At 41.3% G+C, this 27,265-nt stretch overlaps 1 protein-coding gene across 2 annotated transcripts; it reads right to left on the reverse strand.

Annotated features, from left to right (window-relative positions):
* Nucleotides 1–302: 302 nt before the first annotated feature.
* tesk1b (testis associated actin remodelling kinase 1b) lies at nt 303–26,986 on the reverse strand. 2 transcript variants are annotated; one of them, XM_028564751.1, is made up of 11 exons: nt 26,876–26,986; nt 25,191–25,928; nt 11,832–11,953; nt 11,515–11,563; nt 9,292–9,438; nt 8,281–8,363; nt 4,545–4,635; nt 3,799–3,882; nt 2,810–2,896; nt 2,082–2,178; nt 303–1,986 (listed from the first exon to the last, which is right to left on the reverse strand). In XM_028564751.1, exons 2-11 carry the CDS (start codon nt 25,383–25,385, stop codon nt 860–862), a joined length of 2,082 nt encoding a protein of 693 aa, XP_028420552.1. In that variant the 5' UTR covers nt 25,386–25,928; nt 26,876–26,986; the 3' UTR covers nt 303–859. The 2 variants fall into 2 exon arrangements, with proteins under 2 accessions (XP_028420552.1, XP_028420551.1); XM_028564750.1 differs by having other exon boundaries at nt 26,729–26,986.
* Nucleotides 26,987–27,265: the final 279 nt, after the last annotated feature.

Consider the following 27,265-nt stretch of genomic DNA (forward strand, 5'->3'; position numbering starts at 1 on the left):
TCAATAGTTTCCTTATTAACAGTAATACAGTTGAAGTGCTTAACCAGGCAACCAGAAGGGCCAATAGAGATCATACAGCAACAACAAAAAAGGACAAAAGAACGGTGTACAGCACACACTCTTACCCTTACACACACTCTTACCCTTACACACACACACTTACCCACACACACACCCACTCTTACCCACACACACACACACACACACACCCACACACACACCCACTCTTACACACACACACACACACACCCCACTCTTACACACACACACCCACTCTTACACACACACACACACACCCACTCTTACACACACACACCCACTCTTACACACACACACACACACACACACACACACACACACACCCACATACACACCTTGATAATTAAAGACATTAAAGCAAAACTGCCTGTTCATTTAGAAACGGCACCAAACATCAAAAATCATTGCAGCAGTAATAATACTAAGCTTAACATTCCTCATTTGAGCATCATCATCAATATCATCAGTCATAAGAATCTTTACATCTGCACATTTACAGGATCCAACCAACTGGACCCCAAACTGGAGTGTTTCCATGCTGAACAGTTCTTTGATGTAGATCAATTAGTCAGATCTACATGTCGCCCTCAACCCAGCAGAGGGCGACATGTAACAAGCCACCAGCACCTCGTCCTACAGCTAACACGGAGAAAGTCAGTGTGTTATAGTAAACCGATCTGCACCAAAAACTATGTCTGGAAAATAAGCAGGGTATTGCTGCGTTAAAATCAGTGCAAATTCTTCGAAGACCCACTTAATTTCCAGGGATAAGCTTTTGGTTTCAACAAATCTTCTCGGTGTGCATTTGGTGTTGAGAAGTTTATGTCTGTGCCCCCGGCAAGGCCAGTCCCGGCTCCAGGCTGGCGGTGGTAGTTGTCGGGGTAGGGGAGGGCGGCAGGCCCTTGGGTCCCGGACAAAGCAGCCCACGTGAAGCTGCATGGTCCCCGTTCAAGTTCTTGTAGGGGTTTCTGCGCGGTGGAGCTCGGGGACACATTGAGGGAAAGCGAAGTCCAGCGAGGCAGCAGCCGGGACAGGAGATGACCTCCTCCTGGTCCAGAGAGTGTCCGCTGCCGGAGCCGAATGGGGATGACCCAGCGGGGTCGCTGGGAGGGAAGTGGTAGCCGTTGTTGTTGGTTGTGGTGGGAGCACTGGTGGTGGCACTCCATCCCAAGGGTCGACCCATGACCACGTTGTTGTTGTCCAAATGAGAGAGGGGAGGCAGGCACGGGGGCCCGTTGGAGATGGCCGACCCCCAGCCTTTCGAGAAGGGAGGAGTGGAGGGTTGGATGGGAGTTGAGGAGTGGGACGGAGGAAAGGAGAGTTTGGAATAAGGAGATGAAGTGCTGTCTTGTGTGTCTGGGGAGCTGGTACAGTCCATGGGCTCCTCCTCCTCGTAGTCCTCCTCCTCCCCCTCTTCCTCTTGATCCAGCGACAGGGGTTCAAAGGAAAGAGGAAGGCCTGAATCAGTTCCGCTCCTTTCCCTGATCTCCTTCTCTTCTCCTAACAGTCTCTCTTCTTCACTCACTCGGTTTGTCTCTCCGTTTACAGTGTCTACCTCAGACGTGGACTCCTCCTCGGTAAGGACAGTGTTCGGCGGTGATGTGAGGTGCGGAGGAGGCGTACAAGGCAGTGAGTGGCAGCGCCTGTGCCTCCTCGGTAGCTCACCGCTGTCGGTCTCGGACGCAGAGGGGTCGTCGCAGTCAGGTGGAGGAGGCAGGGTGAAGGTAAGGGAGATGACAGACTTGCTGGGAGTGTCGAACAGCTTGATCTTGCCTCCCTTGAGGTCCTCCCTCTGAGAGAAGGGGTTGACCCGAGCAGGAATTGCCATAGTAACAGAGGGGGACATTTCTGGGGGGTGGAGCATGTCGGATTTGCTGCGGGAGAGTCGAGGATCTGACAGGAGGCAGAGGGATCGTCTTCGTAGAGGGCCAATGACTGGAGAAACCGCTTTAAAAGAAAAAGAGTGAATGGACCTTTTTAATCTGCAGAAACAAACATGTTTACCATTTGGTGCATACAGAACAAAGCGTTTGAGGACTCACCTTTGACTGATGGTTCGTCCTTCGGTTTCCTCTCAGCCTGTCTCCTCTCCAGCTCCACCACAATTTGGGAGAAGGATGGACGGAGCTTTGAATTCATCTGGCAGGAGGGAGAAACAAATTCAACAGATTGAACAAGAGCATGAAGGAAAGAGGAGACAAAAACTACAGAAATTTAAAATAAACTGCAGTGAAAAAATGAGACTGATTTGATCAAATTTTTATTTGATCCATAAACTCAGGAAATTGAGAACATAGACACCTGACTTGGATGCTAAAAGGTAGATGATGCCCACCCATTTCAAGCATGCAATCTGTAACATTTTTAGAGTCATCTATCTGTGGCATTTAAACATAGGTTACAGCATGCTCTATAACTGCTTTGTTTAAACATGAAAGCACCATTAAGTATAAACGTACAATTCTCAAAGAACATTTGGCATCTGGTACCAAAGACGTGATGCAAAAGTAATTTTTTCTTCTCCCAAGTGACGCTGTAGATACCTGGTACACCAAGGTACACCTAGGTAAAGCTAATGCAGTATTATACAACAGTCCTGCAAAAAATTCTACTTCCTGACTGTTCTACAAACTAGCTGTTGATTCAGCTGTATGATCATTTTGGAAAAATAGGCTAATGATAGAGTGACCCAGGAGCAAAGAAGAGAACTAACAGAATTAACAGAGAAAGCAGGGGGTGCGTGTGTGTGTCAGATGGGTGTTTTTCTTACATTACAGCAGGCAATGGCCAGTTCCAGGAAGTCCGGAGGACAATCTCCCACCATCTGTTGAAAGGTGTCCACATCCAGACCAAAATCCTGTACAAAAACACAAAAGATTTTCAAAAAAGTACACTTACGCTCTTTAAAAAGAAGTGTTTTTTGTTTCTGTACAAAAACAGGACACAAGGTGGAGAAATACTCTTAATAACTTTCAGTGTGGGTTTAACACTGATGCTGAGTCCTACATCCACACCACATACTAACTGTACACAGTATGTTGTTATTGCTGGCATTATTGCACTGGCTGTGCCAAAAAAGAAATGGTGCAATACATGTACCAGCAGATGTTTTGTTATATTATTGTTTCTAATGCCGTTTCACCATCAGCTGCAATTGTTTTGTTTTTTATTTTTTGCAGCTGTGAGCAGTTCCTCTAATTTGACTAAGCATTGCGGTACAACAGTGAACATCAACAGCTTACTCAAAAATAAAAAGTTTTACTATCTACACTGATTTATCATCAAGTATATCTGAAGTGAGTAGGAGAGTCACAACATATACACTAGGCTTAACAAACAAATCATAAGGCACTATATGTATTTTGTCAGTTATTTTGAGCATTTAGGGACATGCAAGCTTCTTTCAAGATAAGAAAGTCAGCTTCCTGTTTGTTCAAGATTAGCAGTTAGATTCCAAAGTGAGATATCCACCATTTTACATAATTTTTTAAAATCGTCTCTGGCATTGCGAAACCAATTTGAAACCTAAGTCATTTTGACATTGCTGTTTGCACAACAGTCATGAGCTTTTGAAATACCAACAGACTTCAGGCAGTAAATAATACAGGAATACACGAGAAGACTTGCGTATTATTAATAATGGTATTCACGCAATGATATAATAAGGGGCTCTATGACATGAGCCGTGCATGAAATGATAAGTATGTGAAAATAAAGGAACATGGGAATCATTAATGATGACAACGTTGTCATCGGTACCTCAGTGCGTGGCAGGATGTCGGGGTCGGCCTGTATCCTCGCAATGATCTCACACAGGATGATCCCGTACGCAAACACATCCACCTGCAGAGAGAGGACGATGAGTCGATCAAAGAGAGATACACATGGAGGGGTAAAGATGAGATCGAATAAAACGGGGAAAGAGAACTACCATACAGTTTATATTTTACTGTTGTGCTTATATTCTGGGTTTATCAACTTTCATTTAACCAAACATTCAAATATGCTGTTGAACAGATCAAAATCCAAAATGTATTTCTCATGTAAATTACAATTGCATATGCTTTATTGGTAATGTACGTAGTTTATGCTTTTATTGTAGACATGGAGGTCTGAAAATCTGATTAGGTCAATGATGTGGTTTTGTATCAGGTTTCTTTTTGCAATAGAATCTAAAAACATGCACTACATTCCAGATGTGGTTTATACTAATTTGTAGTGTCTTGTAAGGCAAGGCAGACTGCATAACACAGAACATGTCAGGCAAACAGGATGTCCAATGAGCCATACAGAAAAATACAAGCCAAGAAGTACACCTCTTACATAACTAAATTCTTGTTTGCCTTTAACATAATAACTGAGTTATTAAATATGTATTGCTTTACTTCACTGCCTGAGTACTGGGTTTATTTGACTGGGTGTGCTTTCATCACACCCACTGTGGACCTTGAACTCTTGCAACAATCTGCAGCTGAAAGGTAATGAAGACAGCGATCTGTTGGTACCTTCTCATTATACACCTCTCCTCTGAGCACCTCCGGGGCCATCCAGTAGGGGGAGCCGACGACAGCCAGAGGCTCCTGGTCCTCCTCCTCACTGCAGAGAGAGGGAAGAGGGAGGGATGGATGGAGGGAAGAGGAGAGAAACAGATGGAGGCTTCATGTTAAACTAGTACTTATTTGAAGCGCTTAAATCCATTTCACAACACCCACGTTTGAAAGGAGTGGATATTGCTTTAAAAAATTTCACAGGTTTGGGAAAGAATAATGTTTCTGTAAGGACTTTGGAATCCATTAAAATGAAGTCTTTACAGAGGTTGGTCTGAAACTGCCTGAAAGAAAAGGACTTAATTAAATAACAAAAAGAGTCTATTAAAAAAGGCACCATTAAAGGGTTGATTCACCCAAATTATAAAACAGCGAGTGGCACCTGCAGAAAGATTTATTCACCCTTGTTTTGAGTTTTCTACCTTTACTCAAATACAGTGGAGGTGAATGTAAATGCTAATTTGGCGGATGGGGCTTTAAAGGGACACAACAACTTATTGGGAATTTAGCTTATTCACCTTAACCCCCAGAGTTAGACAAGTCGATAAATACCCTTCTCATCTCCGTGTGTGTTGTAATGCTGTCTGACGGCTCCAGCGGCATCAGGCCAGCACAGAACATGCAGGTGACTGGTTCCAGAAATCCTACTGCTCCGAATAAGTGACAAAATAACGGCAACATGTTCCTATTTACATGTTGTGATTTGTAGAGTCACAGCGTGTACAAAAAAAAAACTATGTAACATTAGACAAAGCCGTCTTCTAACCGTAAACAAACCGGGAACTATATTCTCAGGTGGAAGAATATAGTACTTGGCCAGAATGATTTGCTTTGCAGCACCCTGTCTGAGAATATAGTTCCCGGTTTGTTTACTGTTAGAAGATGGCTGTGTCTCGTGTTACGTTGTTTTTTTGTACACGCTGTGACTCTACAAATCACAACATGTAAATAGCAACATGTTGGCGTTATTTTGTCACAATTCGGAAGCAGTAGGATTTCAGGAACCATTTACTTGCATGTTCTGTGATGGGCTGCTGCCACTGGGGCCGTCAGGCAGCGTTACAGTACGCACGGAGATGAGAAGGGTATGTATGGACTTGTCTAACTCTTGAGGTTACGGTGAATAAGCTAAATTCCCAATAAGTTGGCGTGTTCCTTTAAAGAAATTTCACCTCGGAATAAGAAATAGTTGAAAACCTTTGTAAATTAAGCGATTAATCAACAGAAAGCTAAGAGAGTGAGATTATGGGGTAAAACCCAGCTCTGTGAGTGTGTTTGTGTGCACTTCCTCTGTATCTAAGAAACCACAGTGTTTTTCAGTTACATTGAGATATGGTTGTGCAATTTTAGCTGAATAAAAAGGAAGGAAAACAAGAATCTGCAACACACACACACACACACACACACACACACACACACACACACACACACACACACACACACACACACACACACACACACACACACACACACACACACACACACACACACACACACACACACACACACACACACACACACACACACACACACACACACACACACACATCCTGTCTGTGCTATTTCCATCTGCTACAGTGGGCTATGATACTGCAGAAAAACACAGCGAGGGAAGTGATGGCAGAGGGAGAGATGAGGAGCCGAGACGGTCGTGGTTCCCAACCTAAACACCATTTGGAGAAGTGGACCGACAGAAACAAGAAACAGAGAGCGTACAGAAGGCAACTGGGGGAAAACAGCTCAACAGAAAACTCAGAAATGAACAGAAAGCGTTAATAAGGAAACGAGAGGAATGATGGGAGAGTAAAGGACAGGAGAGACTTGTTCTATGAGGGGCAGCAGAGATCCAGTAAGAGCAAAAGGAGGACTGGAATAGTTTGACCTTTTTTGGAGTGCTTTTCCTAAGACCTCTTCATCCCCTCTCCTTCCCTCCTTCCTCCTTTCGTTCATGCCACAATCACAGTGGTAGCACTACAACACTACCACAAATATTCGTAAAGGGTTGTCAACATCACCCAGTCTGTTAGCACTCCGCTACAGGATACAGCAGTGTTTGACTACAATATAAAAGCAAACATGCCCTTGAAAAACGACAAACACAATTCACCAGCTGCTATTGAAGCAGAGGCTGGAGCAAACAGAGGCTTTAGGTTTGATAGCTTCAGGTATGCAAGAATACACAATGACACACACTCAGGTCAAAGCCCTGAGTGTGTAAAAAGTTTTTAGCCTTGTTTTTTAGCTGGATGGACATTTTTCTTAAGTCAAAAGCATGAAACATTTCACCGAACACACGTGTGTGTTTGCAAACACGAAAGGTGGGTGGTGGCCACACACACACACACACACACACACACACACACACACACACACACACACACACACACACACACACACACACACACACACACACACACACACACACCTGACCTGTCTCAGCAAGAGTCGAGTTTACTAAATGACTAGACAGAGCAAGAAGGGGAGGATAAGGAGCTAATGGGACGTAACTGTGTGTTGAGTGTGTGTCTATACATGTGTTGGCAGACTCTGACCTACTGTCTGCCAGTTGATGCTCTATATTGTTATCAATTCACTGGCTGACTGTTGATATAATTACAATGTTGACAAACTGTCTAATTTGAGTCATGGACTTATATTGACGTTAAGGAGAAGTGATGTCAAGTCGTAGATAAACTGGGAACAAGAGAAAGTATGTTTACTGAAGTCACGTACTTAATTACAATTTGACCTAGTGGTACTTAACTGGAATATTTCTTATTTTCTTTCTTGCCAAGAGATTAATGATAAGAGTAATACCATTTCTGGCTATAATCAATATTTGAGGACATTAAAGGTTTTTCCAGATACTAAGTTTTTAATACTGCCAAGATTTCAGCACTTCCAGACAGTTAGTCTAGAGATGAGTTTTTTCCCTGGACATGGCTGATAAACTTTATAATCTTTATTATATATTTATCATTCCAAATTTTGGAGCTTTGTATTTGCACAACACTATAATTCACTATCAGTACTGCTTTTTAAATTTTTGTTCCTTTCTTCGCCTTGAAGCACTTCCCTTATTGTGGTACTCCTAATTTTAGTTAAATAAAATAAAATAAATTTACAGTTATAAAAAGATATGTCATTGAAGAACCAGCAGAAGAAAATTCTGAAGAAAACGTTGCTGGTCATTTATAGTCCGCACAGACCAGCAGTGGATTGATGGCAGTGAATAAATTCTGCCACATAAATGTTACAGCATATAAAAAAAAAAAAAAAAAAAAAAAAAAAAAAACACACCTGCAAACACAGAAGGAAACAAGAGAGGACGGCAACAGAGCGGCGAGTCCGCTGTGCGTCATGGCCACCTTGCAATGACACCTCACAGTATTAATAACAAGATCTTTAAACAGTGAGTGGTGGCGGGGAGAGAGGGGGTTAACCACAACATTCGGCAGAGAGGCAGCTTGTACATACTTTGGAAAAACCTTGGTGTGACTAACATGTCTCTTTCTGTGTGTGATTGTGTCTCATCTGAGAGAAAAGAGAAGCTGTGGGACACATTTATGAACACTTTGCTCAGACGGATATAGCTAGGGATAAGTAAGACAAATAGAGAAGTAGAGGAATGTGATTCATTGAGCGTGACTTATCTAATCACATTGTTGATAGAAGTTTCGATGAATGGACAGACCTGTAATCTGGGATTTTCTCCGCCAGGCCAAAGTCTCCCACCACGGCTGAGCACACGCAGCCCTCCCAGCGCACCAGGCAGTTCTGCACAGAGGGGTCAGATGACACACAAATCACTATTACTGCTGTCTGTGTGTGTGTGTGTGTGTGTGTGTGTGTGTGTGTGTGTGTGTGTGTGTGTGTGTTTCAAAAAGTGATGAAAGATTCTGTTGAGCAGAGCTTTTAATTTGCTGTAAAGGACAACTGCTGATGTTTCCACACTTACAATTGGGCCATCTCCCTTGAAATTAACAGAAACTGTTGGTTTCTGTGCCATTTTCCACTATGGAGTGATTATTTCACAATGTCAACTCGACCACAGTATCTCCTCAAATTTGATTTGCTAATAGCCAACAGTTTCCAGCATGTCAACATTTCCTTTGCAGACTTTTTGAATTGAGATTTCAGACACTCAAGCATCTTCGACCCATTAATATAAAAATAAAAGACTGCATCGGTTATCTTATTTCTCTGGCTTTTTTAGGTTTTAAAGCTTGATATGTGATATGTTTTGATCAATTTAGCTGCAAGCCATTTTGGAGTTTAGTCCATTTACTGTTTCAGTAGTTTACTGTGAACGTATTCATTTCATCATTCATTTGTATTCATTTTGACTTGCTATATTTCCCACAGATAATTTTTGTTGATGTCGCTGCAAGATCTGTGACGCATCTGCAAAGCCTCTTAATCTGCACCAACAGAGCAGAGCTTTTTACTGTTTCCAAAATCTACAATAAAAGCAAAAGATTAAATTGTTGTGGAGTTATAAGACTCTCATGTTGGAACAACATTAGTGTGTTGACTTCTTTGTGTGCCTCAGGGTAGTCATGTTCTTGCGAAACATCCATACGTTAGTGTAGTTTTATGTGCATATAATACACATGTGTTGCTACCTTAGAAACAAAGTCCCTGATGTTCAGTGATGTGTATGTGCTGTTCGTGGGCACCGATGCGTGAGTGTTTGTCTCATCACCTTGGAGGTGAGGTCCCTGTGGAAGATGCCCTTGCTGTGCAGGTACTGCAGTCCCCGGGCGATGTCCAGGGCCAGGATCATCCGCACTCTCCACGACAGGTACTTGTCACTCCCCAACAGCTGCTCCAAGTTACCACCGTTAATGTACTGGATCATTGGGATAAACGGCAACAAAAAGGAGTTTAATTATCAACACACAAATGAATGAACAAGGAGTTCATTCTATTATGAAAGTGATTAGCTGCTAATATAAAAGCTGCTTCCCTTATTATTTTGGGAAATTGGGATCTAAAAGTCACACTGATTCCGTGCAGTAATATCCTGTAAAGATTAGGGTTGTAATCTTTAGTGATGACTGTTTATTGAATGCGTTATTCAGTGCAAATATAACCTAGAATGTAGTTTAATCTCAGTTTTAATGGTATATTAGGTTATTACTGTTGCTCTGTTAAATGCAAACCTTCCACTGTACTGTGTTATGCAGATCACAGAGATCGTAGTCAAGTGAAAGTAGGTCAAGTTGTAATTTACTACTACCAGCGGCAGCATAGCCATGTAATACTGTCTATTTACAGAGGACATTTAAATGTATGTCTGATCGTTTCTATGTTAACTGTTAGCCTATAGTAGTAGAAAAAAAAATTGTAAAAACATTTTTTTGTTAGTTGCAGCTTCTAAAATGTTAGGATTTACTGCTTTTTCTGTTTTACATCAATGTTAATTGTATATCTCAGGGTTTTAAGTGCTGTAAAGAAAAAACAAGCAACGAGTTAAAGATGCCACCTTAAGTTGTGGGAAACTGTGTAGCCATTTCTTTTTTTTATCTTCTAAAATCTTAAGAGTTGTGGGAGCCTTTTTGCTTCTTCTACAGTGAGAGTAGAGATATAAACAGAAACTATAGCTGTGACATGAAACAAAGGTCACCAGAGACATTGTGGTTATACAGTATGGTATGTATTTTAACCACAAGGTGACCAGAATTTCCCCTTTTCTGACATTTTAAAGACTAAAAGATCAATTGCCCTATAGAGAAGTCAACACCTGGGCCACAAAAGAGGTTTTACTGTCTATCACCCAACTCTTTTTTTTTTTTTTTTAAAAACACTAATTTATTTGCTGACCTTTTCAAATAATACAACACGATGACGTGTCACACAAATACAGTAGTACCATTACAGACACAGCAGAACACCAAATTGTTGAGCAGCTCAGTAACTACGGCAACATCAGGTAAATCCATCACACATAAGAAACAGGTGAAATGTCATGAACAGACTGACCCCAGTCTCATTTAACCAAGTCAACTGTCAGACAGTTGTTGATGATATTACCGTTTTAGGCCTTTAGACAGTGTTCATGTAGAGAGACGTGTTTGTTTTATACAAAAAAAAATAAAAACAGAGCTGCTGCTTTCATGATCAACCTCTCTTTAGCAATCAAAAAATGTAATCGGATTTCAAAAGGAATCGGTAGCAAAAGCTCGGAAAAATAAATGTACACATCTCAGTTGGGAATCCAATCCTCAAGTTTGTTTGGTTTGAAAATGAAATGTGAACAACAATCTACTCATGGAAATACAGAGAAATAGTGAATAGTGATGGATGAGATTAATAATTAATGTTTTTACAAGAAAGGATCTTCGAAAGTTTAAAGTAGAACGTTCCCTTAAGTTGCTGTTTCAAGAGTAAAACTCCACATTAGCCCAAGAGAGATGTCACAATACTGCATAAAGAAATATATACATTGCAATTGATATTTGATTTTTAAATCAAACTTAGAATATATCTTGCATCATTAATGTTTGGACAGGAATTAAGAGCGGAAAGTTTTAGTAGGCATAGTCAATTTTGCTGTCTGACATGACAACTGTGCTGTAGCTGAACTAATAAAAGGTTATCTCAATCTAAACTGTAACTGAAATAGTGGTCCGATGAATCACAATTAGAGGCATTCCCCAAATCAACCTTTCCTATGTCATGATTTTCTTTCAATTAATGTTTTGTATTTATTTAGAGTTGTATGTCTAAATTTAAGGTCCAAGGTTCTATATTGGCCATGATCACAACAATAACATAAGTAGTCATTGGCAATTAAAATCTTAGGCCTCAGGTCCAGCAAGCAGTTGGCAGGTAAAATGGCACTACATAATGTGTGCTTGTGGCACACATTAAAGTGATTCTAATTGCACACTTTTATTCAGCAGCAGGTTAATTAGCGTCTTACCTCTGTGAGGGCGTGGAGCTGCCCCTCGTGGACACACACACCTATAAACCTGGAGGCAGAGCAGACAATCACTTAACAACAGAATGAGAACAACAGTTTCTAGACACACAAATACATTTCATGACAAGTCAAGGCTTTTTGGATGGAGGTTATAAAGATTAGACATAATAGAATGTGGGCGCCTGGGCCTCTCTCCCCTTGCAAGTCTAAGCTGTCCTATCCAAATAAAGGCCTAAAATGCCCCAAAACATAGAATGTAAACCAGGTAAAAACAAAACAAAAAGGACAGCATGTTGGGATTCAAACGTTTCAGTTACCTGAGTATGTTTGGGTGCGACAGTCGGTTCATGAGCTGGACCTCCCTGAGCATGTTGGCTCTGTTGCTGGCCAGGATGTTCATCTTCAGAGCCATTACCTGGCCTGACACACGATGCTGCACCTGCATCAAAACAACAACAAAAATGTATCCAAAATGATCCACAATTGACACAAATTATTTCAATACTATATATTCAACATTTTCTGTGTACATATTGGAAAGCCAAGGAAATGATGCGATGTAGCACCACCGCAATTAAAGTTTGTTCCACCTTTCAAAGAAACATGACTGTGATGAAAATATTATTTAACACCTCACAGTACACATGCACACATAAAACAGATATATAGCTAAACACAACAGGCCTTTAGCACAGTATTCACGATGATAATTCAATATAAATACATAAATCACATCAGTTAACACCGATGAAAAGGAAACTACAACACAGTTCTGAGTTATAGTCAGTCGAGTTTCTTCATTTGTTTTGGTTTCTTTTGTGCCCTGACCTGCTGCTATGGCAATGGCTCCGTCTAGTATGGTAACCATGGTGACATGACATGCTCCCCACCCCCCACCCCCCCTCAGGCTATATTTGCTTGGCAAGTAGTTTGACTTCCAAAAGAAATGCACACAAGCAGCAGACAAGCACAAAAATCTCTGGCAGAGTGTAGAGAGAAAAGGTCAGATGTATGTCTGTCTGTCGTGCGTCTTTTTATTTTATATTGTTTAAATATTATAATATTTTGATAATATAAATTACAGGAGTATTTGCATATATAATTTAAAAAGGGGAATTATGCAATTTTTTAGCTTAATTTACCTTAACTGAACAGCTTCGGAGTCATTGGAATGGTTATATGACTTTTTTTCAATTTGAATGCAACTTTCAGCCGGCGAGCCGCCGGCCTCAACGTCAGGAAGTATCACGTGATATCCGGTCTCGCGATGTAATTAATAGCTTCACAGCACTGCACACATACACGCCCATTCAGGAACCGGCTAACAAGGTAGCCTTGGAGTTTTTCACACTATTGTCATGGCTGAGCCGGCAAAAAAGAAAGAGAAAGCTAGGAAAGCAAAAGGAAACGGCAGACTGACCAAGCGAGGAGTCAGACACAAGTAAACATAGGAGCTGCCAAATATCCATTCCAAAGCTGTAGGGGGAGCTCTATAGAGAAGCCTGCTAGCAAAAAGCGAGAAAACAGCAAAGAAATGGCCAAAACTGCATAGCGCCCCTTTAAGAACTTAATCGGCCTGTTTCACAGCTGTGTTTATGCTCTTACGGATTTTAACAAACCTTAGCATAAGGATTTATTTGTTGTCTAGTGCTACTATATGCAGCTCTGTGAGGCTGTACTTATTTGTATCCTTTAGTAAATACAATGTTTATGACCAAATACCTGCAATGTTTGACCAAATGCCCTCAAAAGTACTTTCTGCACTAAATTTCCAATCCATTAACTAGTTGTCATGACATTTTACTCAATTAAATGAAATGATTTTGTAGAAAAATGTATTCTCAAATCAAGGTATTGAAAAAGGAACAATTTGGTATCCCTACCAAAACTTATAACTAACTATAAAATACAGTCAAGTATGTAATTAATATCAGTTTGCAATCATACGTTTTGAGTTTTGGTTGAAGGGCCACACTTTATTTGCATTTAGGATCTGCAATCAGGCTTTTAATGCCTGACTGCAAAACAAATTTCCTGTTGAGCTAATAATAAAGTTGAACTGGCACAGGAGGATATCAGGTTGTGACTTCATTAGTGACATGACTGTGTAATAAAAGAATGAAAAGGGTGAGGGAGGAGGGAGAGTGTGTGAGGGGTCAAAGTCTGTAGTCAGAAGTGTTGAGCTGAAGTCAGTGTGACACTGGCCTGGATCTTAGCTGTGCTCTGGATCAGAGTGGTAATGGAAAAAACCATAAAGCATATTACAGACAAGACTGGAGTGCAGTGAGTAATGCTATTAAAAACACACACAGTTAATGGCCAGACAATCTCTACCACCGACACACACACACAAGTTTGAGCAGAAATGTAATCCCGCAGCAGGAGTGTGGATGGAGTGCAGGACTAATCTTTATATATTTACAGAACTTAGGAGGATGATGCAGACTCATGCAGGCTGGTAGATGGAGCTTTGTAGCCAATTAGGTTTCTTTATACACTCTTCTCAGGCTTCTCCTGCTTCCATTAGCACAGATTTGTTTGGCAAGCAAGCAGAACTGTGGGAGCTCTGCATGGCTCTGGATTTACATCACACTTGTCTGCTTTTTCCCTGCACACATCTGCCTTCTTACTTAGTTGAAGAAACTCTTACATGCTCATCTGGAATCCTGTCACTAACAGTCTCTCTCTCTCACTCACTCATATATAGGCAGGTTACAGTGCAAACGGGAGCCAACTGCTGATGCCGCAGTGGTTGGAAATGCAACAATGCTACACCCCCAGTGTTTTGTTCCGACAGATTTTAGCCTCCAAATAAACAACCTCTCACTCATCATTATTAAGAGCTGAGAGTCTGTCAGCAAATTGGGCAACATTTTCTTAGGTGTGTGTGTGTGCGAGTTGCCTAACCCTGCAAAGCCACAACGGGGTATGTGTGGTATTCTTTTTCAAATTCTTTATGCCAACCACTTTACTGGTCATCTCCATGGACTCGCCACTGGAATGCCAATGTCCACGCCTACATCAAGATTTCCCCATGATATGGAGCAATTACACACACCCACGACAGACACACCCTTAAGCTCTCCTTTAAAAACACACTCGGCCTTGTAAAGTGCTGCTGTCAGCAAAGGAAAGGTTGCAGGCATCTTGTGCTCCTGCTATGTGCTGCCAACGTGTGCAGCGATGTCGGTCATTAGCCGGTGGCCCGACTGATGCACAGCAAGACAGAGGATGTGTCAGAGATTGCAGATGATGATGATGATGATGCACACAAGGGCAAAAGAGATGGGTTAGACCTTTAAAAAAAGTTAAGGCTTCTTAGATAGAAAATGTGAAGACTGTAGTAACAGAGAAACTGCAGGAAAATGTGTTTAAGTCCAGACCAGTAGTTTAAAGGATGAAGTTAACAGATGGGAAAAGTCTGTAATGTCAGAAACAAACAGAGTCTATGAGATTTATTGTACAGGGCTGTAGCTAGGATTTTAGAAATACTTAACTCGGGGGCATCCAAAGTCATTTTTGACCAGCCATTAAAATGTTAGTAAAATTGCCTTTTCCACATTTTCTGCTAAAATATATATTTTGGCAAATATTATCTCCACACGCAATACGCTTACTGTTTTAGCATAAAACAGTAAGATTTAAGGATTTTGACTCTAAAACATCAGAACAAGACTTTAAATACACTCACCATGTGAACTGTTAGTTTATAAACTCCTTCTCAGGATGCTAACATTCCACGAAACAATATCTCCACACACACACACACACACACACACACACCTGAGGGTCTCTAAAGGATAGGGATTATTGGAGGAAATACATCAAGACTCCTATAAAATCAGTTTGCTGTAAGTCTCTGCAAAGCAAAAATCTAAATGTTTAGCAACAGTCAGGTTATTGTGGTATTTACATAATAAAGTATGTTACAGTCTTACTGGTCTGTAGCCAGGCTCATAAAAACAGAATCTACCCTTTAAAAAAGAGAAATATCATCATCATGTGCAACACTGCAGTGTTTTTTTACCAGACTAAAGCAAAATCTGCCTGAGAATCAGCTTTTCAAGCCATCACTTCAAGACAACAGGAAAGCTTCATCCGATTTGACAAGCGAGCTTTGGGAGTAAAAAGTCCCTGAAGGAGTGAACTCCACTCGCTCTGTATGTGCATTGGAGAATCGAGAAAATTAGCTTCTACCACAAAACAACTCAAGGCTTAAGCTGGCGCGTGATGAAGAAGAAAAAAAGTGTCAGCGTAAATGCATCTGTGTGGGCGACTGAAACGAGGCACCCTTCAGAGAGTGAGCAGGGAGATCCTTCACCACCCCCCCTTTGTGCAGTCGAGCCAGGCTCAGAAACAACCTGATCCAGGAGGCGAACAGTCAGCTAGCAGACAAGCTGACACAAACGGCTTACTCTGTCTGTTGCACAACACTGGAGTGACCACACTCCTCCACATGCACAGACCTAAACATTGTCAATCAAGTTCATACATGCAGAAATACACGTGTATCACCACTGACCTGTTGCTTGCTAGTCACCTGTTTGGTGTTTGTCTTTTAAATAAAATGAAAAACTGAGTGAAAGAAAGTGAAGAGTGAGTGAAGGTTTTGTAGTAGCAGGCTGGAAGGACAACGCATGCGTTACAAATTGGTTTGTTTAATACATGGTCATTTACAAGACAGAGGGTTTAATTAGAGCAGTCTCTCTCAAATGGGGGTACGCCTACTTTGGAGCACTGCAGAGAATAGAGAATTTCTTTTAATTATGTTAATTTAAAAATATTATTCATGCATAATTCCCAGAAAAACAATTATACTATAATAGTAAATTAATTTAGTAATGTATTTTAAACATTTGAAGTAGCATTTAAATGTTTTTCAGTTACAAAGTTGTTGTTTATGTACCTCTATAAAAGGCTTTTTTTTTTCAAAAAAATAAATAAATAAATAAGCTTTGCGCTGGTCAGGGGGTACTTGGCACAAAGAATATTTCACAGGGGGTACATTATTGAAAAAAGCGTGAGAACCACTGAATTAGAGAATGTTTAGAGTTGCATCATGGGAAATGTAGGTGTTATTGGAGCTTGACTCATACCTAAAAGTCAGGATGCCTCTGCGGTTTTGATTTTGACCACTTTTTTTCTGTCTCTTGTAAGCTCTCAAACTTTTTGCAAGTGCAATACTAAAATGGCAAGACTGCTTGTTTAATTCACCCAGGTTTTGGAATAGAAGTGTATGAAAATTTCTCAGTATCTTAGATGTCTTGGGTAGAAGTTGGATTATCCAGAGAAACAGGGACACATTTTCTGGGAAGAGCTGGTCCTCTAGAAAAAAAAGACCAATTTAATTCCATTCACCTGAATCAGGGAGGAGGCACATGTAAGTAAAAACCATGGCAAAAAAAAAATAAACCATGGCAAAAGAAATGCAGAGTGACAGTCAGCGTCACTCTGTATGGCTTGACAAAACTAGAATTTTTTTTGCAATTTCAGTAAACCAACTCTTTAAAAAAAACAAAAAAACATGACACATAGGTGACAAAAAAAAAAAAAAAAAAAAAAACTACTGAGCTCTGCTGCACCACAAAAACATTTTGCAATTTCTGTGATACCGACTTGACATACACATGCAAACACTGAGCCATTTGTTTACCTTCTCACTGGGGAGTGGTCTTCCTTAAACTTTAGCTACCGCACAGCAAACATGGATGGGAGGAAACACACACACACACACACACACACACACACACACACACACACACACACACACACACACACACACACACACACACACACACACACACACACACACACACACACACACACACACACACACACACACATAATTATGCAAGTATTGCCCCACACTTCTCTATTTGAATCCCTAGTCCATCTGAAATGTTTTAAGCAATAAACATGGTGGTTCAAGTTTAGACAGCACATCCCATGCTTAGTGCTTTCGTGTTTGTGCGGCTGTGCAGAACATAAACAAAGCTAAATACTTGTGCAGCAAGTGGCAGCGGAGCAGGCCCTGACTAGAGCGAGGGAGGAGAGGAATAATGACAGAAAAGTGCTACAATAAGCCGCTGATGTTCAAGTCTGCACCTGCTCTCCCATACCAACACCAACATTCAATAGCAACATGGACACACACAGAGCCTCCTAATCCCAGACACTGACACTGATCACAAGCACACAGATGACAGCTGATGATGGATAGTGATTTGTGTGTGCATGTAACTCCTTTGTTGTCATTCACTTTGCAGAGCATACATTTTGACATTTTGTTCCTGCCCCCAGGATTTACTAAGAACTGATCATATACCAACATGTCCTGATTGAAGAGTTCTCTTTCTCTCATGGACAATGCTCTTTCAAGAGGACTGTCACCTCTCCATTGTCCAATATCAAACAAAAGGCATACAAAACAGTCCAAAAACCCAAAGATATTCAGGTTACACAAATATAAAAACAGAGAAAAGCAACAGATCCTCCTATTTAAAAAGCTAAAACCAGTTAATGTTTCACTTTTTTGCTTAATAAATTACTTATTTTATCTATTTTCACAATTTTCTTTTGACCAACTAATCCACAAATTATATATTGGTACCAAAGACGGAAATTGTTCATGGAGCTGGATTAAATGGCATAAATGACACAATGTTTCTGATATTGATGCATATTCACATGCCAATAAGAGCTGGAATGATTAAGAAATCAATCAATTTGTTGATTGACAAAAAATATAATTTGTGACAATTAAATAACATTTTTATTCGCCATTTGTCTCAGTTGTCTATAAATGGAATATTTTTTATACCAAACAATCAACAAAACACAATATTATGAGGGTTTTATGTTGTGTATTATAGACAAAAATTCTTCACACATATAAACAAAAACTTAAATTGCAGTTTAAATATATCAAACTTTTGTAAGTTTAACTGCAATGTTTGTAATAGGATAGGCCTATGATTTAACCGCAAGTAAATATATGATAATACTGAAAATTTGTCCAAAAATGAAAACTGGATATACATAACACATACGTACACACAGCAGTTTTTGGCAACCCATTTCTTCCCTTTACAACTCTGTCACAGGCAGCTGCCACACACACACACTATCATCTTCACTTAAGTTGACAGTGTTTGTCCTTCGGAGACTCCAGTCTGTTTTAAATCCCCTCTTTATCTAATTACTCTCCTTCAGCTTATTATCCACACACACACACACACACACACACACACACACACACACACACACACACACACACACACACACACACACACACACTCGCTGTATGACTCATGTAAATGTATTTGAATTTCAGGTTTACCTCCCACTTTTTTGCAACAATTACCAAGACAAACATTTGTCATCAGCCCTGAAATTATAGAGAAAATGGAGCTACAACACAATCAGACCTTCTCAACCTGTGTGGTTTGCAGTTTGAGCACACAAACCAGGGTGTGACCAGGCTGACACAAGTCTACAAGTACACAGTTTTTTGGAAAATGTTTTTTTTTCCCTCCTTCACACTAAAGTCTTGTCCACAAAAAACAAAAAAAAAAATCTCTGGGGCACCTGGGTAGCCTGCCTGGTAGAGCGCGTGCCCATTTACAGAGGCTCAGTCCTCGACGCATCCGGTTCCGACCTGCGGCCCTCTGCTGCATGTCATTCCCCCTCTCTCTCCCCTTTCATGTCTAGCTGTCCGGTCACAAATAAAAGGCTGAAAAAATGCCTAAAAAAAATAAATACATAAATCTCTTTCCAAATAAAAATGCAAAACAATTGAAGCACGGTCAAGACCATGCAACAGACGCAAATATAACCTTATGTTGGCCAATCAGAGGCCTGAAAAAAAGTTATTAGCGGAAGGCTACCTGGCTGCAATGGCGCATCAATTGCTCCGTAGCGCATGTCACTACCTGATCTGTACCAGAAACCCATGGGCCATCCTGACCATAACCATTCAAGGTCAATGCCTAAAATCAACCCTACGCTCATGTGTAAAATCTGGTTTTCTGGAGCCACAGAGCATTCGGACGCCTCTATTCCTCAATATATTGGAAGAATAACTGTACATTTATGTACATTTAAACATGTAAAATGTCCTCTTAGAGGTTAGAACCAGCACCATTTTTTGCCACGTTTGCCATTGCACGAAATGTCGCCTCACAAAAGGACATAACACGCGCACTCTGGTGTTGCAAGCCCAGAAATCTATCAACATTGAGTTTCTAAAAATCTTCACACAGGCAGAAGTTTTCCAAAAGATTTGTTTTTAGTGAAATAAAAGAAAGTTTGTGTGTGGACAAAAAGCTCAAATGCATAGAAAAAGATAAGTTAAGTAAGCTGCATTTAGGAAACAGGACAGTAAATCTACATTTATTTATTTTGAATGGACCATGGACAATATTAAACATAAAAATGTTACTTTGACGTAGGTTATTGTACCAGAGTTAGCTCAAAGCTAATTGGCAGTGTAGGCATATACAGTAAGTGATATCAATCTTCTTATCTAACTTTCCCAAAATATTGAACTATTTATTTGAAACTCTTAAAAGGGGTGATAGAATGCAAAACCGATTTTACCCTGTCATAGTTGAATAACAACAGTTCGGTGGGTAAATAGGACATACATAGAAGCTCAAAATCCCATGACTCCCCTTCACTATGAAAATCTCATATTTTCAAACTGCCGCTGAAAACGGGCGAATCTCAACAAAGCTAATTGCTTACGTAAGCATCTCAAAACCTGTACCTTTGTCACGCCCATGGGTATATTAAGAGAACGGTCACGCCCCAACATTTACATAAGCTACACAACTGACCTGAGATCAGGTAGTCTTCTGAATCTAGGTCACGCAGATCTCGAAAGTGTAGCTAGCCGCAATCATTTCCCATTGTATTCAATGGGACACATAGCTAGCTTGCTGCTCCTCCTAATAAGACCCCTCATAAAAATACCTTAAATTCAAATCAGACACAACGGTTAGCTTTGTAAGACCTTGGGGTAACTGTGATATAAGTGCCATGGCGAAATTCAAACTGTAAATATATTATAGTTATGACGAAAGTGTAGCTAGCTGTGATATTTCCCCATTGTATTGAATGGGACATATAGCTAGCAGCTGCTCATCCTAACAAGACGCCTCGCTTTCATAAAAATGCCTTAAAATAAAATCGGACACTTATAAGACATTGGGGTAGATGTTATAAAAGTGGAGTGACGAAATTCAAGCCGTAAATATATTATAGTTATGCCGGCAGCCGGCCGCGGAGCCCCGGTAGTGCAGTATCCACAAAGGGTGACTGTGCCCTGGGTATGGAGCCCCGCAGGCTGCCGCTTTCTCGTCAGACTATGTGGAGGTCTTAAAGTCCGACACGTCTTACCAAATTTGCAATTAGCCATCAATTTTCGTAAAACGGCCCAATTTGAGCTTTATATAGTTGATTTCTTGCATAAAAATGAGATTCTGTCACGTCTCTAATGTGTGTGTATTGGGGATTCGCTAAACCAATCAGCGCGCGTCTCTAAGGTGTGCGTATGGCAATTCGCTCAACCAATCAGCACGCAGCTCATCTAAATATTCATGGGCATACCATATTTGGAAGAAAAGCTCTTGTTACAAATAGGGCCAAAATACAGGCATGCATAAGGGCCAATAAAATATCAACCAGGCCATTTTCAGCCCAACCAATGTTACATACCCCATTAGGAGACCATAATGAACAGTGTGAAATACCCTACATAATCATTATATCACCCTTTAACATAAAGCATCTGCAGCAGCTGGGGTGGTTAAACATGAGCAAGTTGCAACACTGGAGGTCATCCTTTTGATCCCAGGGTCCTCGTAAGAGATTGGCCTATCTTCACAGTTCAAATTGCAAAAGAACAAAAAGGGAGATAGATGTTTTAAATGCAGTTTGAGTGGTGAAAATCCATTCAGCCACTGTGGAGATATAAATGTCTAAAGTCAAGAAAACTCTCTTGCCTGCAACCTCAGGGCATAGGTTTCAAGGAGTATAACATCAGTAGGTTGTAAGCTGTAGGTGGGTAATTTTCACAGCTGACGCAAGGAATCATTGACAGATTTGAAAGGGGCAAAAAAAAGCATTGCTGAGAACATAAAAACCCTTTGAAAGCTCTCCTTAATGTGTCATATTAAGAGGCTATTGAGCTGGGGACAGATATGCTTCCCAAAACTAACTACAAGCTATCTGATTGCTGCTGTCTCCTTGGTCGTGCTGCGCGCCCTGCTATGCCCCGTTACACCCTGCTACACTCTGCAATGCCCTGCTACGTCCTGCTATGCTCAGCTGTGCCCTGTTACGTCCTGTAACGCTCTGCGATGCCATGAACTACTACAACTACTATTTCTAGTCACTGTTCCATTATCTTTATTGTGACTATTATTGCCACTGTTCATCACACCCCCAACCGGCACCGTCAGACACCGCCTACCAAGAGCCTGGGTCTGTCCGAGGTTTCTCCCTAAAAAGGAAGTTTTTCCTCACCACCGAGTTTCTTCCTAAAAGGGACTCGCCACTGTCACACTAAATGCTTGTTCTTGGGGAATTATTGGAATTGTTGGGTCTTTGTAAATTATAGAGTGCGGTCTAGACCTACTCCATCTGTAAAGTGTCTTGAGATAACTCCTGTTATGATTTGATACTATAAATACAATTGAATTCAAGGAAGGCCAATACAGATCCAAACATACAAGACTTATGAAAAGAATAAGCACTTAAGTCACTTTCCAAAGCTGTGGAAGCTTTTGAAAACGATGTTGTGAGATTTCCATGTCTCATGTAAATTATGGAGAAGGTCCAAATGAGAACCAAATCTGAAGCTTGTTCCTGTGTTTTCTTTTTCTTAGACAGTAGTTATCTGTATTAGCAAATATACCGATCTATTATCAGAATGCAATAATCCAATTGGAAATCAATCCACCTTGTTTGATAAAAAACAAAACCTGCAGCCCTGAGAAACCAACAGAATAAATAAATCCTTCTTGTAGTTAAAAGAACCAGTGACCAATGGTGCAACGTCTTTGTTATTTTTGTATTGCCGTCGAGCCTTCAAGTTGAGTAAAAACACACACACACACACACACACACACACACACACACACACACACACACACACACACACACACACACACACACACACACACACACACACACACACACACACACACACACACACACACACACACACACACACACACACACACACACACACACACACACACACACACACACACACACGAAGGATTTGTCTCAACACGTGCTCCTTTCCTTTCTCCCTTTGTTTTTGCCTTTCCCTTTTACTTTTTTCAGTTTGCAAAAAATGAACACCGGATAGGTGAATGGTTGGTTGCTGTCTGCCGCGAGCCCCCATTGATCTGCACTGAGGACTGAAGCTCAACAACAGCACACACACGGCAGGAAGCCAGAGCCTTTGTAGCAAAATGCCGGACATCATTTCAAAGCCTGAATAACATGCTCCATATATGTTTAAGTGACTGCTAAATTTAATAAACAAAACATCCAAGAGCGTTAATTTATTATATTATAACAGGTGGGTCTTTTCCTCTGAACCAAACCAAGATATAGGAACAATCATTTAGTCAGCCATGTCAGCAAACATTTTAAATGTGACTGATAGCTGCGGTAACAATTTTGCATTTATATGTCGCTATCAAAAGGGCAAGCCGATCCAAATCTAAGTGCCAACTTGACAGGCCAGCAATAAACACGGTGACATTTGCATGCTCATTGGCCATTCAAAGGGCAAAGCTAAGGGAGTGGCTTCAAATGACAAAGCACTAAGAGTGAAGTCACAACAGAAAAAAAAAAGTCTTATATAATGAGATGAGGGTCGACTTGGCTGTGACTGGATAGTTCAGAGAGCACATTCAATTCAGAGATTTTAACTTTAAAATGTATCAAATGTGAATGTCTCAGTACTACAGTAAGGCTTAAATATAGTAATATCACCCACCGTTTTGCGAGTGACTACACGGACTCATGTTTTAACCTTTTGACGGTTATTGTAAATGTTTATTGCCAAATGTTTGGCCTATCCCACATGGGATTACCAGACCCACTGTAGATCTTCGTGTCATGCATATGTAAAGTGGAGTTGAAACAATTAGTTAATTAATCTGTTAGCTGATCAACAGAAAATTAATCTGCATCAAGTTTGATGGACTAATTGTGATTTTTGTGAAGTAACTGGTTACAGACTCTAAAATGTGAAAACTTCCTGCTTTTCTTTTTTTTAATATGGTAGTAAATTGGATATTTGTGGATTTCTAACTGGACAAAACAAGCCAGTAGGAGCTGTCAACTTTGTCTCTGGAAACTCCTGACGGTCATTTTTCACTGACATTTTATAGACCAAATTATTAACTAAGTATATAATGTAAATAATGATTAACTGCAGCCTTAACACAAAGCCAAAATAAATATTAAATAAAATATTAAATCATAGCATTACATCAAAAATGTGATTTTGGGTGAACAATTCCAAATACATTGTGCACAAAATAGCAGAACAAAAACTTTATTTCCTAATAATTTACACTTTTCCTTATCTTCCAGCTTTCTCCACTGTAAAAAATCCTTCAAACTCCCACTGAAAACTGATATATATATTTTTTAAATAGTAGGTTATCACCTGACAGCAATGACATGTGCCCTTATACCCACATCACGCATTTAAGTAACAAACAATGATCAAACAAAACCCTGGAAAGAGGAAGCAGGAAAAGGGTTGGAAAGAATACGCATCGCTCCTGCTTCAGTGAGTCTTGGCACTGCTCCCACATGGGTATGAAGATGCTCCTGATAATCTCTCATTAACAACCGTATTATCATATGCAGTTACACCTCTTTAGTTTGTTTAATTTACAGGTATTATTGTTAGTGAAGAGTAAGGTCCTTCAGTCTGAAGACCTGTTTCTCAGACTACATACATGATTGATTACCACAATACAAGCTCCACCAACTACACACTACCTTTGTATTGTGGTATCTCTCACACCATCACACTAATCTGTATGAGGCAACTCAGAGCCATCATTAATGATGCGATCCTCAGAATTAGCCTCTATGCAAGTTAACAGCAGCGTGACAAAGGGGGGAAGGTGGCTGGTCTGAACAAAGATGGAGAGTATAGGGTTACCTACACGTGCCCAATCTACCTGTCCTGACAGTATCCACTTGCACACCAAAACACACTGTGTCCACCTTACACAACATGTGGGTCACTGCAAACACGTGTAGAGAAGAGCACCATTAGATGAGACAGTGAGGTGTAAATGTCCACCATGACGCCATCCTTCAACCAAAGAAAACTCCCATTAACAACTTCCTCCTGCAATTATTCAGCATCATGCATCTTTTTTCTCTTGGTTTTTGGTTTAGGATGCACTGGTTGCCATAGATACCACTTATTTCATAGATGAGGGATCAAGTGAGTTAACAGTTAGTCAACTCACTCAGCGCTGCTTAAATAATCAAATAGACCAACTTTGATTTTGTGTAACCATGGGAACCTGGAGGATGTGAACATTAAACCTTGAGCCTATCCTAAAGACAACTTAAGTTCTCAGAAAAAGTGAGTCATAAAACATCTGATCACACACACTTTGTTTTACCTTGAACACCTCGGAGAAGAAGCCCGCGCCGATCTTCTCGCAGCTGAAGTCATCTAGACGGGCCAGGCTGGACACGGCGCTGCGCAGGGCCCGGTAGGAGGACGGTCTGATCCGGTTGGTTCCGTGGACGCTGTGCATGGGCGGCTCTGCCTCTCCCTGCTGCTCCAGCTCGACCCTCTTCGTCTCCATCTCCATCTCGGACGCCCCGGGAGGAGAAAGAGGAGGCGAGAGGAGGACGTAAGACGTGTGCGTAGTTTAAAATCCAGCCCGACTACTGTTTACATTTCCCATGTCCGCTACAAGGCCACAGCGCAGGGCTCTCCGGAGGGGAGGAGTGATAAACTCTCAGTGGGGAAACCAAATGTCGCAGCTGTGGCCAGCGACCGGTTAAGCCTAATTCCTCTGTCAAATTCCTGCACACGTCCGGAACTGGCGTGTTGCTTTTATCTATGTCTAACAAACTATGCAGCTGCAGCGTTGCATCCTGCAGAGTCAGTGCGCAGTTTTGGTGAAGTCCCTCATGCCGTGCAGCAGAGGAGGCTGTGCCGTTTCCTAAACTGCGCAGGCTGCTGCTCCTGCTCCTGCTGCTGTCTTGGCAGCGGCGTCTCTCTCACGGTTTCTTTCAAACTGCTCCTCCTGCAGTAGAAAAGGCCGGGGCTCCCCTCCTGGTTCCACCAATTGAATTCCGGGTTTCCAGTGCGCACAGAGCTGCCTCAGTGACGTTGCAGCCTATTAAAACTGAAGAGAGAGAGAGTGAAGAGGGGGGCGGAAACAGGGGCGTTAATTCACTATCATAAAGTGTGTGCATCTGATGAGACTGATCTGACACTAAAATTCCTGCTCACATTGACTGGACCTGCTTTATTGGCTATAACAATCTGATCAGTTTGGCAAATTATTATCTGACGCACATTGCTTCGAGGCGTAATAAGCTCTTCGCATCTCAAATTGTGTTCTATCTGCATTACCATGAAGACAAACGGGATCACATATGGTCTCAACGAACACATGCTGAATAAAAAATGCCATTTAAAAGAACAAATAATACATAGAGCAAAACATAAATGAGGCTGTTTGACATGTTACAGTGGGCCCATCTGCTCTCCTGTCATAACAGCGTGGATGCAGCAAGATATCGCATCTAATTGTTATTGCCTGCACTTTGCACACACCGGCGCGCTTTAAAACTGATCCGATGACTCGGGCAGTATTCATGGCTGCGCTAATGGTCGCTCGGTCACGTTGGGGTTCTCAGAACAGCGCGCATGTCGCCTGCAGGATCCTGCTGATGCTCTGCAGGAACCTGCGTGTCGCGGAGTTCAACACAGCCTGGCTGCGGCTTGTAAATTATGGATGCCAAACTGAGCTGAGTTTGTGAGCTCGTCTGTCACGGACTCAAGTCCCCTCCGGATAGACCTACACAAACGCACGCACGCATATTTCAGCTTCATAATTTTAACTGAAAACGCTGACGCACAACTGCAACGAGAGCGAGCGGGGACGCGTGTTCGCCAGCAAAGGAGGAGGATCTGACTTACCTAGCCTTCTTCAAAATACAGAACACATGTGCCGGTGTCCTCTATTGAGTCCCGAGCCTCGATCAGCTGCGGCGTCCGGTTACTGGAGCTTTAATTTACTAATTAATCATCTTTGTGCGCTGCCTACACACACACAAACACACTCACACGGGCTCCAGTGCTGGTTTCGTTTTACGTCGCCGCTGCCTGCCTCCTCGCAGCTGGTTGGTTGCATGAAGGAAGGAGAGCGGTGACTTTTGCTATCCTTTATTGGAGGCTGCAAGGCGGGGCGGGGCGGGTCCACACGTGATCACTACAAAAAATTGCACCTGTGGGGGAGTTAGAACCGGCCCAGTTGTCATCTAGTCTGGTTGTGTATCCAAACTCTTCTTATCAAAAAGGACTACAGCATGTATTTAACTATAAAAGTGTCATATTTCTGCCATAGAAAATCACAGTTCACAGAACGGAGAGCATTTATAGGCTATATATGTTGTTATGTAATATTATTATTAGTTAGATCTGTCTAGTCTGGATTACTTTATTAATTCAGTGATT

Source organism: Perca flavescens, chromosome 19 (assembly GCF_004354835.1).
Source record: "Perca flavescens isolate YP-PL-M2 chromosome 19, PFLA_1.0, whole genome shotgun sequence".
Taxonomy (NCBI): Eukaryota; Metazoa; Chordata; class Actinopteri; order Perciformes; family Percidae; genus Perca; species Perca flavescens.